Consider the following 12812-nt stretch of genomic DNA (forward strand, 5'->3'; position numbering starts at 1 on the left):
TGTATTAGTTTTCCAGACGAGGTTTAAGGCGCTGCCTTTAAACGATAAAAGCTCTTGCCGGTTTGGGTCTTAGTCACAAGGCAGAGAGTCCCCGGGCACGTTCCTTGCCGTGCCCCCTGAAAGTGGAAAAGACAGGCCGGGGAAGAAGTTGCTGCCTGGGAACCGTGACACGAATGCCCAGGGGTGCCATCGTGTGTTATCATTCCAGCTACGCTACACGTATTTTCTATAATTTTTTTCTTTTTTTTTTTTGAAAGAAGGTGAAGTGAGGAATATAAAATGATCATACGTACATTTTGACATACTTACTTATAAAAAAAGAACAAAATGGAGAAAGCCTGCAAAAAAACCCGTGTGCTAAACATTTTTCTTGCTTAACAAAAATAGAAAATGAAAGATGCATTAAGGTGCGTTAGTTTTGTTTTGGTTTACCACTCTCCCTTCCAAAGAACCACAGGAGTGGAGAAATAAAGGAAAAACTTTTAAAAAAAGCCAAACAAAGCAATCCCAAACCAGAAACATTACAAACTGTGTCAATTTTCAAGGCCAGCATTCTGCATCGTTACATTTTCAGTGAAGCTTGGGGGAGGAAATACCACACACTGAGAAGAATTAATTTCCATGAACCATACGATAATTGTTCTTCTTTCTCATGCTAACAGGGCAGGGGGGGGAGGCAGGGAGGAGAGGGAAGATGCAGGTCTCGTGAAATTGTACCAGTAGCTAATTAAATACATGGCTTCTAATTTTTAGCACCGTGGACTTCAGGTATACCATTTATTACACCAGTGTAAAAAAAAAAACCCAAACAAGGAAAAAACCAAATCCTTTTCTGTAGGTAAGAAAAATACTCACTGATCCTCCCTGACTTTCACCAATTCTAACAAACTCTGGCCGTGCGGAGCAGCTCGCTCTTTCTACCACTATCAAAAAACGTAGAAGGCTGAAGAGGAAATAAAAGTTAAACCAAACCATTTAAAAATACAATACTGTGACAGATTTTATTTAATTTTTATCGGTACTACATGCTTACTACCACTAAGAACAGACATGCCTTTTTTTGTTGTTTGTTTTGGTGTTTGTTTTTTTTTTTTTTTTTTTTTTTTAAAACCTATATTAAACGTTGACCTAAAGCTTGCTGTGCCTTGGAAATCTGGCTCAGGAGTTAACTGCATGAATTTTTATTTAAATAGATAAGCACTTATGTTTGAAAATAAGACAAATACAGGTAAACAGGAAAATTAAATTACAAATTCAGTTCATACAAATATCTCTTATTCTATGCACTAAATCCTGTTAATTAGCTGAGATCTTTAAAAAATTCTTAAAATACTTATGAAACATTATTTACAAATTATATAAATAAATCCTAGGTCACTTTTAAATTAACCAATACAACAAAGAAGTCACCTTTTTGTACTGTGTGTACTAAAAATGTTCTTGTTTATTGATCGTAACCCAGTTTGCAGTATAAAACGTTTGCTCACTTACATCAAAACGGGTTCAAATAGAAGGAAGGAAGGTATTGGTTTCAAAAGAAGACAAAACAATATTATAAATGCTTAAAATCAACGAGGCTTCTTGATGTTCTTTGCTGCACAGCGCGCAGTCATTTTTAGAAGTCCCTTCCGCAGAAGTTGTCTTGTGAACAGGTCATCTCAAAATAGCAGAGACACAGGTCTAGCAAAGGGAAAATACTCAGCACATCGCTCACACTTCACAAAGACCTTTTACCAGGAGGGAAAGGACAGAGAACGGAATGTCAGTGGCCAGCACAAGCCTTTACAACACTTAACTTAAAAGGCAGCATTTATAGAACTAATCACAGACTATACACATCCTGCACTGACAGCAATCAAAAGGGCTGGAAAATATACATTGAGGAAAACAAGAGACCGATGGTTTTCCATTACCTTTGTTAAAATTAATGCTTTTCTCCTTGTCTTTTGTTTTAAAACCAGCATCGACACCACCAACAACTACAACTACCTTTTCCTTTAACATAATATATGCCAGGTAACTACTGTACGTGAGAAATGTACAATAAAAGGAGAGAAACCACTGAACTTCCTACGCAGACACATGAAGAGATAAAGCCATACAGATTCCAAAGTGCCATGAATACCAAATTCAAGTGATGGTTTATAGCGTGTAGGAAAGAAACTAAATGGAACTTGCTCTATGGGTTGCTGAGCCCTTCAGCCGTATCTTCAGTTTCCCCTTTGGCTGCTTTGGTGAGAATTTCCATCCATTTCATCTGCAGTTCTTCATCTTCCGCACTGAAATACAGAGTTTGCTGGGACTGGCAGAGCTTAAAAACATGCTTCACTTCAAACTTCTCACCAGAACCTGGTAAACTGACTTCGTATCCAGGCAGAGGAACAGGACGCGGGCTCCGTCCATCCTAAAGAAGAAAGAACAAATGTCAAAATTCAGCAACAAAGGGGATTTGAAGGGGGGGGTATCCTGCGCAGGGAGGGCAGATCTCCTCTCAATGGGATTAAGCAAAGGCCTGTTTCAAACAGTTCAGAGCTTGCTTTGAAGTAGTGAGATGTAACTGGAGACGCATTACCCGACACCCCAGGTACGGGCACCGGGCACACGCTCGGGCCAGGCAGCTGCACCCCAAACCCTCACCAAACCGGAGCGCCTTGGTGGGTGCCGCTGGCTGACCCCTGCCGCGCTCCAGCCCATCCCGCCGTCCTGCCCGCACGCACGCGCTTCGGCACGCGCTTCGGCACGCGCAGGAACCCGCAGCACATGCGCCTCCGGCTCCTCGCTCAGCACTGTGCTCAGAAAACAGAGGAGAGGCCGTGCCGAACTTAAAACAGTAAGAGGCAACTACTTATCGGTGCTTTATTCTTCTTAACAGATTCTCCTTCGCAGTAAGTACACGGATCCAGCAGTGGCATGGCTGGGGATTTTCATGTAATTTCATATAACTCACGCATGTTGCCTTTTACGAAAAAACCTTTGCGTAAGGTACAAGCAATCAGATCCAGCTGAGAATAGTTTGGTGTAGTCACTTTTGAACCTCATGGGACATTTGTAAGATTGGTTTAAAGGGGACAAATAAGCAGAACTGGACACTGCGAGACAACTACCAGGGAAGAGACTGCAAAATAAAAGAGAATTTCAAGATTTTAAATCAACCAGCGAATCTTCTCGGAAGGTTCTGGGTTATTTACGATGATGCCTTTCAGGAAGTTGAAGCTCAGATTCTTGAACATCCTTTAAAGGCCAGATTAACTCACAGATCTAAGGAGCGATACAGCTCTCTGGCAGTCACATCTTGAGCATCAACCAACTCCTCCACGAAGCTTTCAGGAAAGACATACTTTGGCAAGGCCGTGACCGAGCAGCTCGTTTCAACGGATGCCAGCAAAGCATTTTCAAAGGTGGGTCCCCAGACTGAAGTCTAAACCACGCAGGCATCAAGCACCTGTAAGAAGCCATCGCCTCTCGTAGCAGCTACTTGTGTAGATGCCCACTCAAATTCAACGCCTCATACCGACGTTAACGGGGCATCCCCCAAAGAGGTGGCAAAATCATTCTTTTGGCACCTCATACTGACCGCAGATGACTTAGGAAATCTGGAAAGGGACCACAGCTCTGAGAACAATGGCAAAAAAATCTACTCTTCTAACACTTAGACTGATGGAACTCAAGTTTCAGAACTGCTCACATCAATGTAAACACATACGTTAAGTAAAGGGGCAAAAAATACAGAGTCAAAAATGTGTCTGTGCATTTTATTAAATCAATAGAGGTTTCCTGATTTATTAATCCACTACTTGTTACCGTTATGCAAAAATGTCAGAGTCCATCTGCCTGAAGACCGAGCGCTATTCAAGGAGATTTACGTCAACTTTGGGTCCAACACTAAAGAATTCAGTTCCTACTTGAGTGCAAGTTATTGTGTTAAAAGCAGCACACAATTCCTTGATCCTGACACCACAGCTGCATCTGTACGACAGGGAGGTCTTGCACATGCAGAAGCTTGAACTGGCTCCAGACCTGCACACGTGGCAGCGCTAAAGCGAGCAAATATGAGACGGATGAACACAAAACGCACCCGAGCACGCCCAAGCTCAACCATGCCTGCTTCACTGATCTTGTTTTAGAAAAACAGACACCAAGGCCCGTCACATGTAAAATTGGAGGTTGCGCACGACAATGAAAAATGGCATCATTTGCAGCCAAGAAGTGCCGCGTAAGAGCAAACTGATGTTTGAACGGTACATGTTACACCTACCCATAACACGCAGACACAGGCAAATTAAGCAGACTGCCTTTGGTCTTGCTTCCTCCCTTTTCACAATATGATGCCTTTGCCACTTTCTCTGTACCTGCCTGATCCAAAAGGAAGGGATTTAAATTATCTCTGAAAAGCTGCACTACTGACCGATAAAGGCGAAGCACTCAGCCTCCGGTCACACCACACACCCAAACCAGATCTCTCCGCGGGACACCGAGCACGTAACTCGGATTTACAGGCCTTAGAGAGATAAACGTCATATTCCGTTTTTAAGAGCCTCCTGCATTGGCCTGGTTGAATTGTTTTTTTAAAAAAATATTTCTGTATGCAACACACCGGGGTTGCACGACACCGGTACGTCATCAAACCGAACTAGCCAGTGCTGACAGGAGCCGCCCCTTAGGGTTGATTTCACTCCTCCTGAGATAGCGAGTGATACACAAAAATCTGCCCGTTGGGTAATACTGCCGGTAACCACAGGCGTTGTGCTCTCCCCCTGACTCTTAAGCAGTGTAATACTAACGCGTTATCTACCTAGGTAATTACAGCCGCATTTATTTATTGCTCTGTTACGGCCACGACAACACCCAGGTTTTAAGATTTGGGAACGGACAGCTCGGTTCCACCATACCGGCAGTTCTACGCACCCCTCCATACAGACACCCCCCTCACGCTGCCCATCTTTTTGCAGCGTACAAGCTCTCCCACACAAGTACGGAGAACAACAGTCACACGCTGAGGGACCGCTATCATTTTCCCCTCCTGCCTTTGAATAGGCTTAGAAAATCCCTGTTTTTCCACCCAAACTCCACTCTCTACCCGCTTACGACCTAACCCCGCCCTCCCAAGGGTTGAGAGACTCCTGCAACGCGATGGCGTGCCAAGCGGCAGAGCTCTGCCGGACCACGAGGACGGACGGACAGGCAGTGGGAGTGCAGGGCCAATTCGGGCTTCACCTAAACAGGGTTAACAGACAAGCCACAAAAACACTTCTCTAAACCCCTGAGCTCAACTTCACGCTCAGCTACCACCTTATTTTCTAGGAGTAAATCACATTTACATGACGAATAAAAGATTTTTCTTCGGAATTTGTAAAGCAAAAACTTCTCATGGATCAAACCTGATAATTATGATATACACTAGCTCTCACTGTGCTGGATTTACCCTCTGTATTTCTCCAGAATTCCTGACTTCTCTAGCTAGCTGGGACTCCTGAATTCCGCATTTCCCCATTGGGTGTACATTAACGTCAGAGCTCTGGAGGTGGTTGTGCACTTTACAAGGCCAATGGGGGCAGAAGCTCCAGGTGGAGCCCTTGGAAAGACGGACTCGTTTCTATAAAACCGCTGATCCTTAAGCTGGAGGTGGTCTTCGCTCATAAGCAAACTCTTATAATTCCACTCAGATAAACATGACAAACAGCTGCACAAATTCTCTCTCAGTTTGAGGACAGATAAAATGGGTACGATTTCCATACTTAAATAAGCCGTGAATTTTATCCTCATGCATAAAGCCTTATGCAAGACTTAAACTGTGAACACTCGGGGGATTAATTCATTCTCTTGGAACAAGGTTCTAAAGGAAAAATGCAGTTTTCTTGCTATTTTAAAGCCTGCGAGTCGTATTTCCATTTGCACTGGCATTCTTTCTTCGGCGTGAGGGCTGGGGGTGCAGAAGACAAAAACTGTCCGGGCTTTTATTGTACCAGAAGCTCCAGATTCAGTTTGGTTTATTCCTCCTTCCCAAGAGACAAACTATTCTTTCTGTTCTTTTTAAAAATAACCCCCAACATTCAAACTCCTACGGCCATGCTTCACTTGGTCTGTGTTTCAAGACCTTTAATGCCATTGTTGGCAATATTATTCCCAAAAGGCACCTCTTTTTTTAGGCACTGAAACGCTTCTTTGCAGGCCTGAAGAGGTTTGTGAGACGCGTGAGGTGGCTGTACAAAACCAAACAATGCCTGGGAAAATAACGCTCAAGCACGTGAGTGGTTCCCAACTGATTCCAGACACTCAGCCACCAGGAGAGAAGCTCTGGGAGACATTTTTCTCAGAAGTCTAGTGTCTAGTATGTAAGCCAGAACTAATAAGAACGTTGAGCTAATACCAAGGAATGGGCTGTGCTTCGCAATTTTTCCCTTCAGTTGGATGCAAATTGAAGAAGCTGCAGAAAGGGGAAGGGCAGGCCCTTGAAAAAGGGGCTCTGTTTTGTTGTTTATAGTCTCAGCCTGCAACTGCTGATTCCCGAGAGTAAATCTTGGCTTGGTTATTGAATGTAAGACAGATCAACCTTGTCCTGTGTACTTTCTTGCTGCTTTATGGGGAGATTTATCTCACACCTGAAATAGTTGAGGACACTGACCACTAAATTTAACTGTCATAAAATCAACAATCAGTACCAAAGGCACCCTTTTCCCCTAAAATATATAGGATCTTACTAATAATATCAACAGAGGCTCAAGATCAAATTTGTCAGGACACGGAGCAGAGAACGTAGCATCTGAAGCGCAGAAGCTCCTCCAGCTTCCAGTCCTGGCTTTGCACAACTGTCAGGAGGGGGCCTGGAGAACCCAGCATCGTTCTGCTGTGCACTAAACGTGGCTGGTTTACGTCCCATGGGTCATTACTTATGTTGTCCCGAGACAACCGGTTGGGCACAAGGAGAAATTCCTTTCTAGGTCATACCACGTATGAGGTGTTGCCTCCTCCCAACTCCTTGTTCCAGTCATCTCTTGGATGACACACCTCGTTCCTGGGTGAGGAAGGCCAAAGAATTTAGACTTCTCCCTCTATTCCCATCCTCCTTCCCCAGGCTTGCCTGTGTGAGACACTTGGGCTCGGTTTGCACGGGATCCGGGGCTTGCACTGGTCCTTTGCTGAGGCACGGTGAAGAGTTCAGCAGCAAAGCCATTCTCTCTGCTTTGCTTTTTAAAGCCTTTTTTTTTTCCTTTCCCCAGACTCTGACTCCACAGAGATCTAAAGACTGGGTTTGTTGCTTTCGTTTGAGCGCTTTCTCTGAGGCTGTTTGCTTTTTCAACTTGCCATTTCAGTCATGCATCGCCTGTTGACTAGAAGGGAAGCCAGGCAGCTCACGGCCTGTGGGATGAATTGGAAGCTCACACAGTGTGGGCTTTGAATCCCAGACGAAGCCAAGCGGGCTGTGTCGGGAGCTCCAAATTCAAGCTTTCAGTCTCTCCAGCACTGTGCTTAAAACATGACACGCGCTTGTTTAAAACCAGAGGTGTTCTTGCTGACAAGCAGCAAAACGAACACGCTTCTAAGGACATCATGTACTTCTTGGCGAGCAGTTGCTACGGGGTAAGCTTTACTTTGAATAGCTTTATAAAATCATGAGTAATATTCAGTTCCCAGACTGTTCCTAGCTACAGCCGTACAAACTGATGCTAATAAAAAGCAACCCCTTCGTAACACTACAATGAAAGCAGGGTAGGCAGGTACGCAGAATTCGGACCCATTTCTTCTTCTGTCCTGCCCAGGAGATAAACCAAAGCTGTATATAAATGTGTCACCTGCCAAATCCAAGACTGGCTCTGGGGGATCTCATTTCAGCATTGTCATTCTTGACCTTCAGCACTAAGGAAGCACGAACTGTATTTCTGTTTTGGATGTTCTATCTTGCTATAGATATTTCTATGGCTTGACTTTCATCACACACAAATGCTAGTTAGCTTCGATGGCCCACTTTAAAAAAAATAAAATGCTTACCACAGGTAATTATTTCAAGTAAACATAAAATCACAAGGTGCTACAACAGGGAGCTTTACCAAACACAGTCCAATTTTCAGGCTGAAGAACATCTACGTTTCCACAAATTCATCCACCCTCTCAACCCAGAACTAGGTTTAAAAAAAATAAAAAAATAAAAGCAAAGCTTCATCTAGCAATTGCAATATCCGGGCTGTTCCGTAGTCCTATGCATTTTTCAGGGAAGTGCTTTCCCTAACGACAGGATAACAAGACTTTTGAATACACCTGTCTGAAACCTCTAAAAAACCCAAAAGGTCACCAAATTATCCTTGTTTTGTGATTTTTTTGTTAAAAAGTGGAAAAGAAAAGCTATGAGCTTAAACATTTGCTCGTAAGCATATTGGCAGCAACTAGAGGCAACAAGGAAATGTGAAATCTCTGAGGCATTGTGCTATATTCAGAGCACCAAGCTCATTTTTGTTGTTGAAACCACGCCAAATCCTTGGACCTATTTCCCAGCTTGACAGATTTAAACTTACGCTCCCCCCCGCCCCGTGCGTTGACCCTCAGGAATGTCATTTTACCTGGCTGCTTCCTTGCAGATACAGAACAAGAGGTTCAGTCTTGGGGATGGTCACCCACATTTTGTACCAAGTCTTCCCTTTCTCAAGGAACTGGAGGTAGCTGCTGAAGAGGCTGTTTTCAGCTGCCAAGATGCTTTGCTTCTGGATGAAGGGGGAAAAAAAAAAAAAAGAGCTGTTTCCATGGATGGTTACATGGGCAAAATACTTGGCATTAAGCATAAAGTATACTTAAATTGTCCAGAGTCAAATAATACTGTAGGGCAAACGCCGGAGAGCCCGTAGCCGAACAAAAGTTTAATCATTATTATAAACCATCAAGAAATAGCACAATTCCACGTAATAGAGGCAGATGCTGAATGACTGTTCCCAGCAGACACGAAGTTAAATTCCACCACCGCCACGTAAACGGGGAATGGCAATGACGATGATGCACCTAGTTCCTTGCTTAGTAAAGTAGGCAGGGCAACGATTTCAAATTAATGAAGGAAGTGTATTAACAGCCACTCTTGTGCGTGGATGCAGAGAACCGAATCAGCACCAGGGCAAAGAAAGATGGAAAGAAATGTCTGTCTTTTGATGGAAAACAAAGAAAAAAAAATTCCTGTTCCCATTAGACTTTGCACAGAAGTCTCCTGGGGACTTCTGGCAGCTGCTAATAACATTTGTAACGCGGCAATCTCCTCAGCGGCTATTAAGCTTGTCAAGAAAGTGTAATGTAAATAGGAGGGAAAGGAAAAGACCAGCTCTTCTTTTTTATACATCTACTCTCTTGCATTTTACCTGATCCTTTGACAATTTGCACAAGGCTAAAAGCCTGAGTATAGGAGAGAAAAATGACTCTTTTCCTTGGGTTTTTACAGCTTTCTGCTGTAATCTGAACTAAAGCCATAGGCCACGTTCCACTGGTTTGCTCTCTGGCTTTTCAGGTTCACGCAGCTCTCAGCTGGGGAGGTGGCAGGTTCTCACTTTACTGGCAACCAACTCTGCTGAAACAGGGCTAGCAAGTTTATCATGAGATAGCACAGGCCATACTATGCACACGAAGTGCTCATCCTCTGTAGCGCCTATCGGAAGATTTTGACAGTATCAAGCTCCGGATGCAGGATCTTCTCCGCGCTCTGCAGACAGGGTAGCTCAGGGAAGGGCGCTGTGCATTTGTAGCTGTACCCCACCTTGTATTTCTTGAGACGCTTGGACGTGGCTGGGTACAAAGCTGACAAAACACCCGAGCAGCTGAGTTCGCTCTGGCACACAGTGCTGGTGTAATTTTAGCCCAGTAGGTACATTTAGTAGCCTGGAAAGAAATATGACATGCTGGGAAGCAGAGCGGGGCAGTCTGAGAAGACTATTTGAGGAAGCATTTATTGCAGGAGCTCTGGACACGCACTCCAGTTTGCATTTCTTGCTCCGACTCCAGCTCTTTTCCGCGTAGTTTGGTTCTGCTGAGGAGTGCAAGGCGGCTGGAAGGCAGTCTGACGGCTCCGAGGGGTGGCTTCCAGAGAGATGGTTTTCAAGGCAAGATGTTATTCAGTCTAGGCTGCAACTGTCCCCCGATCTCCCACGCCGTGCTCAAAGCAGCATGGCGTATGTCAGCGCATCGGGAGGGGAAGGATGGTTTGTGATGAAGTCAGGTTCTCGGTGTTTCAGTGGCTCTTTCAAGAATTCCATGCACCCTCAGGAGACGCGTCCCTGTGGATCCACTTTCAATCGACGCGAACGTCCTCTTTTACACACGCAGTGACTTCTGGCTGTATTTCACAGGTAAAATAAATAAAACCCTTTTCTTCAAGGTGGCCCAGGAAAAGCGTGGCACGTAACGGTACTCACAGCTCTGCCCATAGTCTAAAAAAAGCATCGGTAAGAGAAGGTTCAGTTGTTGTGGGTGAGGATAAAACAAATCAGTTTGCCAATACGTTTCTTGTTCTTGTAAAAAACAAGAGCAGGACGCGCCACTATCACGGTACAAAGCCTGGCGACATCAGTGGCACTTCTGAAGCAGCAGTTTCCACAGTACAATTTGCGGAAGTCACGTCTTGGAGAAAAGAGTCTGCATTAGAGCAGGTTTGAGAAAGTTTCCATGAATCCTGACAGTCTTTCAGGAGGATGCCATGTTTTTGCACAACCGACTAAGAAAAAAAAATCGTTTTAATTGTTTTTTGACAGGACGTGAAACAAGGAGTGTGAAATATCTTCTATATGGAGTTATTTTGCCAAGTTTTGACAATAGTTATTGCGTACAACTCAAGATCGGAAATGCACCATTAAGAAGAAAAAAAAAAAAAAGAAAACAGAAGTTTTGCTCTTTTTTCGTTACTTTGAAAGCTGAAGCTTAGACGCAAAACCTGTGTGCACCCCCGTATGATCCGCGCCCTGCGATGAATGCTTACAAACAGCATTCGACACAAGCTATAGGTCAGAGGATCGAATATCACGGTGGGGGAAAGAAGATAACCAAGCTATTTCATTCATTTGTTTTAAATAAATAAATTTAAAAAAAAATAATAAAAGACTCACAAGGGCAGCTAGCACACCAAAAGTTTCTTAGCTAAATACTGTACCTCTGCAGCTAGTCTTTTCTTTTGTTCTCCGACTGCTTCCACACCAGGGCTGCAGGGGCTCGCTGGTAACTGCAGAAAACACTCTTTACACACTCGATTGTGACGGCTATTATCTGCAAGTGGTTTAAACTCGGAGCATTTTGCACAGATCACCTGTAACAGAAAGACGGTGCTTTATTAGGCACCGTTAAAACACAACCCTTCTCCAAAGAAAGTGACTTGGCAGAATGGATGTTATTAAAGTAAAATCCAGGAAACTAATGTAAGTGGAAGATAGAGAGACCAAGATAACATTTACTTTATTTGCCAACATTAATAATTCATGCTTTTGTGATCCCCTGCTGTGTACCAATACACCTAATTAAAGACAACATACGCCTTTTGGGAAATACTTTATGATCAACATCATGCAAATTTGCTTTTCTTTTCTTATAAGCCTTTATGAGTCAAAAAGGTTGACAAAGCAATTAGTGCTTATTAACGCCATTCACAAAATGGTCCAGGAAGGACTGATTTTTAGAGTAAAGGTGGCTGACGCTTCCTCATCAATTAGGCAGTTCGGCCTGATAGAACTGAGGAATCCCCAAAATCACGGACCGTTTTAAGAACACAGTCCAACGTATTATCCATTAGCAACGACTCGTCCGATGCCAAGTTAACAACTTTGGATTGCTTTCCTCAGCTGCCAAGAGCGCACAACAACACACCACGTCCCTCGAAAGCAGCAGAAGAGTGATGGAGCTGCAGCTCTGGAACCTGTTTTCACGCTTCCGCTCCGACCCCACCAGCTGCTCCAGGGAGAGAAGCCGTCCCCCGGGACGCAGCGCCGGGGCCGTCGGCCGCGTTCCACATCCGTCCTGAACGCCCCGTACAATCATACAGCCCAAACGCCCTTCGGGTACCAGTATGTTTTGTTATATGCTTCGCTGCAAGATGTTAATTACTATATGAAGGTAAGGGCCTAAATTTAGCAAGTGTTAACTGAAGCACCACTCTGCCACGTTATATAAAAAAAGCAAGCTAGCATTTTCAGAAACCTGACCGTCTTTCCTCGAGAGGAATTAAGTTCTTTAATTTGAATGCTACGGCCACATTACAAACCATCGCTCAACCAGCAACCGTTTAACAATAAATATTAATAACGCAATTCTTGTTATCTCTCTTCCACGGGAGAAAGCTATTATTTCATTTCTTTAATAATACTAGAGATTTGCAATGGAACATTTTAAACCTCCAGAAATGTATTTCATGATTTTAGTAATTCTTAATAAAAACAAAGCCAGCTGGCTGACAACCCCAACTCCGGAGCAAAAGTGTCTCCTCCACAGTAATTTTATTGCAATTGCTGAGACTGAGGTTTCTTCGAACATCTTAACTATACATTCAGGTCTCTCCTCAGCTGAAAATTTACCTCCACTTCAGAGGAGTAACGGTATTTAAATAACATTATTCTGTACTAGTTACATTAGGAACACCGAACCATGAAACGCAAGTCACAGACGGCAGGTTTCAAGTCGTATTACAGAAATCAATCTCATCTCGGCTGTGGCTGTGATTTTCAGAAAGAAAAAAGAGAGTTAAGCTGTCAGCGGATGGCACTGGATAAGCGCCTCCAGTAAGCCGGCCTTGAATCTCCACGACTGATTTTTTTTTTTTGACTTTTCAAGCAATGACTTTTGACTTTTTGGCGCAAGCAATTCTG

At 43.8% G+C, this 12812-nt stretch overlaps 1 protein-coding gene across 3 annotated transcripts in view; it reads right to left on the minus strand.

The window, feature by feature from the left end:
- Positions 1 to 974: 974 nt before the first annotated feature.
- FGD3 (FYVE, RhoGEF and PH domain containing 3) overlaps positions 975 to 12812 on the minus strand; it is a 113913-nt gene continuing 102075 nt past the window's right edge. For 2 of the 3 annotated variants that reach the window (XM_074602607.1, XM_074602606.1), the window contains exons 17-19: positions 11111 to 11263; positions 8553 to 8693; positions 975 to 2404 (exon numbers count right to left, since the gene is read on the minus strand). In XM_074602607.1, coding sequence (XP_074458708.1) covers positions 2180 to 2404; positions 8553 to 8693; positions 11111 to 11263 — 519 coding nt within the window. In that variant the 3' untranslated portion in view covers positions 975 to 2179. The remainder of the gene's footprint in view (positions 2405 to 8552; positions 8694 to 11110; positions 11264 to 12812) is intronic. The other variant, XM_074602605.1, reaches the window with a different exon arrangement.

Source organism: Larus michahellis, chromosome 10 (genome assembly GCF_964199755.1).
Source record: "Larus michahellis chromosome 10, bLarMic1.1, whole genome shotgun sequence".
Lineage (NCBI taxonomy): Eukaryota > Metazoa > Chordata > Aves > Charadriiformes > Laridae > Larus > Larus michahellis.